Source organism: Rhinichthys klamathensis, unplaced genomic scaffold, assembly GCF_029890125.1.
Source record: "Rhinichthys klamathensis goyatoka isolate OS25496 unplaced genomic scaffold, OSU_Roscu_1.1 h1tg000159l_1, whole genome shotgun sequence".
Taxonomy (NCBI): domain Eukaryota; kingdom Metazoa; phylum Chordata; class Actinopteri; order Cypriniformes; family Leuciscidae; genus Rhinichthys; species Rhinichthys klamathensis.
The window spans coordinates 931,567-936,059 of NW_026606693.1; the positions used below are offsets into that span (position 1 = coordinate 931,567).

At 37.7% G+C, this 4,493-nt stretch overlaps 1 protein-coding gene across 1 annotated transcript; it reads right to left on the reverse strand.

Moving 5' to 3' along the window:
- Positions 1–392: 392 nt before the first annotated feature.
- LOC130091107 (gastrula zinc finger protein XlCGF57.1-like) lies at positions 393–2,257 on the reverse strand. Its single transcript, XM_056258804.1, has 2 exons — positions 2,103–2,257; positions 393–1,522 (listed from the first exon to the last, which is right to left on the reverse strand). Exons 1-2 carry the CDS (start codon positions 2,134–2,136, stop codon positions 393–395), a joined length of 1,164 nt encoding a protein of 387 aa, XP_056114779.1. The 5' UTR covers positions 2,137–2,257.
- Positions 2,258–4,493: the final 2,236 nt, after the last annotated feature.

Consider the following 4,493-nt stretch of genomic DNA (forward strand, 5'->3'; position numbering starts at 1 on the left):
GAGGTCTTACGGGCTTGGAACGACATGAGGGTGAGTCATTAATGACATAATTTTCATTTTTGAGTGAACTAACCTTTTAAGTGTTTAACTTCAAAAATAAAGTTCAACAATTGTCAGTGCACAGATTTCTCACCAATTATTTATGTACTTCTTCGTTCAGATCTTAACATCAAGGCTTTTCAATTAAAGTAAATTGTAGAATAAACGAAAGAATAAAAATACATAAATGTTACAATAAAGTAATGCAATACTTTTGCCACTCACCAAAATGATAGAAAAACATCTCTACAAATCTTGATATTTCATAGCAACTGTATTTGAACAATAAAGTATAAACAACTTTATTTGAACAATAACTTAAAAACAAATGCATTCTCAGAATCTCAGATTATTTACTTGAGCAATGATTGCGGCTCCTCGCCGCCATGAATATGTGAGTGTTTGTTTAAGTGGCTTTTTTGTGTGAAACTCCTTCCACACTGCGAGCAGCTGAACAGTTTTTCTCCAGTGTGAATTTTTTGGTGACTTTTCAAATGACTCGCTGCTATAAAGCTCTTCCCGCACTCGAAACACATGTGATCCCGTACAGCATCATGTACTTTTTGGTGCTGTTTCAAATTGTCCGGTCGTGAAAAACTCTTTTTACACAAAGAGCACTTATGGAGCCTCTCATCCGCATGAACCATCAGGTGTCTTTTTAGAATTGATGACGATGTAAATGTCTTCCCACACTGATCACAATGATAAGGTTTTTCTCCAGAGTGACGTCGCATATGATAGCGGAGACCTGACAGCTGTATGAAGCTCTTCCCACACTGATGACACGTGTGCGGCTTCTCTCCAGTGTGAATCCTCATGTGTTTGTTCAGGTGGACTTTCACTTTGAATCCATTTCCACACTGAGTGCATGTGAACGGTCTTTCTTCAGAGTGACTTTTCAGATGCCTTTTGAGACGTTCAAGTATGCTGAAGGTCTTGCCACACTCCACACAAGTATGACTTTTCACAGAATGGATCTTCTGGTGCGTTTTGCAATTGGCCAGCCGTGAAAAACTCTTTCCACACACTGGACACAAGTACGGCCTCTCAACTGCGTGAACTGTCAGGTGTTTGTCGAAATATGATGAGGATCTGAACTTCTTGTCACACTGATCACAGCTGAATGGTTTTTCACGACAGCGCTGATGACGACTGAGATTAATCTTTTGTGAAAAACTCTTTCCACACTGAAGACATGCGTGAGGTTTCTCTCCAGTGTGGATTCTTATGTGTCTGTTAAGGTGGCCTTTTAGCATGAAACTCTTTCCACACTGAGGACACGTGTGAAGCTTCTCGCCAGTATGAATTAGTTGGTGCTTTTTAAAGCTTCCTTTTAGTGTGAAACTCTTTCCACACTCAGAGCAAGTGAAAGACTTGTTGGTCTTTGTAGTTCTTCTGCTTTGTGATAAATTCTTTTTTGTGACATTATTACGCTTTTTCGCTTCATTCAGCGCTTGACTTTGCACTTGGACGTCCATTTGTTCTAAAATAAACACATTAGGTATTTAGATTCAGTTAAAACGATCAAGAGAAAGCAACAGAGGTCAAGTATTTGTTTGTTGGCATCAAGTTATCAGGTCTACCATTCCCTGTTAATACAATCAAATCTGGATATCAACTGTGATACAACGGTGACCTGTGAACCAGAACTACAGACAGGACAATAACATCAACACTGTAAACATAAAATTTCAATTGCAGCCATAACTTTTCATTTTAGAGCATCACTAATACTTTATATGTATTGTCTGTATTATTTAATTATTCCAATATGCACTGCATGAAACGTTTGCTACTGCTCTGTTTTTAACTCGCACCTTGCACTTGTTCAGTAACTTATGCTAGTCAAATATAGAAAAATTATTTAAATATATATTTTTGATAGACCTCTGTGGTCTGGTTATTCAATCAGTGTGTGGACAGGACAGCAGGAAAGCCTCTCTCAAGGCATAAAACACTAGAATGGTCCGTATATCAGAACATGACGTGAAAACGAGACTAGCGGGCTTTTGACACAGTGGCACGTGATACTGTGAAATTCACCAACCGAATAGAAAATCTACCTGCATTTGGCGTCTTGGTTTTTCTGTGAATCATCAAACATCTCCTTCATATCTCTGTCCACCATCCGTCGATGCTCCACAATTCAAACTCAGCCTCGTCGTCGTCAGCGACACGATCATTTTCAGCTTGAACTGGTCAAACTCTCTCAGCACTGCACTTGTTTTTTTTTTTAGATGTGGAATGACTTTCTTGAAAAAAAAAAAAAAATCCGTACGAAGTTGTTTTGCAAAAAGAAATAAAGCTTTCCTTTTACAGATCTGTCTTAGTCCCCTGGCATTTAAAGAAACAATAGATAAAGACAAAGTTATTAAAGTACGTGAACGAGGAATAAACTAGAAAGTAAACAATAACCAAATTAGAGGTGTATTACCGAATAAGGGGACCGAGCGCTGCTTTATATTAGAAATATAACGGTATAAAGAATAAAGTAAATAGTTCCGGCCAGCTTAAAAAAACAACAACAAAAAAATACAGCGTTCAGCTGCCTCGGTTATTAAATGGCCTTAAAAACAGAACATATAGTAGAAAAGGCAGCGAATTTGTAAAATAAAGTACCTTTTCAAAGTGCAGTACAACAAAAAACTATAACCTTACAATAACTCTGAATGTAGTGCAAATCAAACCAGTAAGTGTTCTTGTGTTAACATGCAGCAGGCGACTGTTGCTTAGGTGGACAGTGAGACTTCTGATCCGTTGATAAAACCGCGACCACTGTAGCAACATTGAGATTTGCCTTAATTAGCTCAAATTATTTATAGGGAATTTTAATAATTAATCATGAAATATGATTAATATATCTTGCATGTTGCAGTTAAATTATCGAAATTGAAAATAGATCGATCGTATATATGAATGATAAATCATAACGAATTATAATTCCTCATTCATATATTAATGGTCTCATTACAGATCGATTATATGAGATAACTTTAAGGGAATTAACTTAGTTATCAAACAATCGGTTTGTCCAGCAAACAGCCGTAAGATTAACTTACCAACTTCTCAACGAAGTTATCCCTTTTTATAAACTCCAAGAAATATCAATGTTCCGGCCGTGAACATTAATTTTTCTGTGTTTATAAAATTTAGGTTACTGAAATAAAGCTAACTGTAAAGCTTTGTAGCTAGACCAATCATTTCATTGACTTGTAAATTATGAGCTTTTTTAGACAGAAAGCAATCAAGAATATAATGGCTTTAATAATGGGACTAATAATACATTGAACTACGATTCACACAGAATATATATATATATATAGGCCTATATGTACAGTATACACCGGAAACAAACAAAACGAAAAACATTACAAACACGAAATAAATTGGATGAGAGAGGAAGATAACAATGAGGGAGAGAGAGAGAGAGAGAGAGAGAGAGAGAGAGAGAGAGAGAGAGAGAGAGAGAGAGAGAGAGAGAGAGAGAGAGAGAGAGAGAGAGCTGGGAAGAGAGAGAGAGGGAGAGATTGAGGGAGAGAGAGATTGAGAGTATTCATCACAGACACAGAACCTTTGAGACGACAAGAATCAACAGATCTTAAAGCATTTAAATCGATAGGAATTACGATACTTGCATGATCTTTCTCGTGGGCTGAGAACGCATGTGTGTGTGTCTCTGTCCTCGTGTCACGCGTTCACGTGGTCTTTCAGAGCAGGCAAAGCGTGTTAGTTTGAATGTCCTTTGAGGTGCAGTAGACGGTGGGCCGAGGGGGGATTTCGTGTTTTCAGACGATCTCTGGGGATGGATAACCCAGTTTTTTATATATAACCACTACACTTTTCAACAAAGCAAATAAAAATTGTTGCCACTCACATACTTTGCACATTACTATAATATCGGTAACTTTGTCCAGGTTATTTTCCCGGCGAATAGAGCAGGCGGCTACGTGGTGGGTCCGACATGCGTGACGTATTTGTTGCCTTCATCCAATAGCGTGCGTGGGAAAGTGTCGGTGTTGGTGACGCGTTTGTCAACACACGGGCGCGCTGATATGAAGTTGCTGTCTGACCTACAGTCTATGCTCTGTGCACATCTTTTCGAGAAGTGATTTTAGCCCAGGAAAGATTGAACTTGTTAACTAATTTTGCCCACTTATGCTACGTATTCAGTTTGACACAAAATGTGAATGTAGAGGTAACGTTATGCATTGTCACTGTTTTTATTTTATGCAACCATCTTTTGTCATACGATGTCCTGTCATTTCGTTGTAATCTTTAATAAATATACCGTTCTGATTTCACACATTTAATCCATGGTATTGCTTGGAAACACAACATCATGAAAACCATAGACATCTACAGCAGGATACAACGTTAAAATAGCCTAAATATAAAGTTATGAAACTTTACTTTGCCCTCAGCCAAAACGATTTGCCAAGGAACAAATTATAGAT

Bases quoted from the DNA above. Each gene is read 5' to 3' on its own strand.
- LOC130091107 (XM_056258804.1), bottom strand. From the start codon at position 2,136: ATGATTCACAGAAAAACCAAGACGCCAAATGCAG. The intron at 1,523-2,102 runs GTAGATTTTCTA...TGTTTATTTTAG, and splicing joins AACCAAGACGCCAAATGCAG to AACAAATGGACGTCCAAGTG.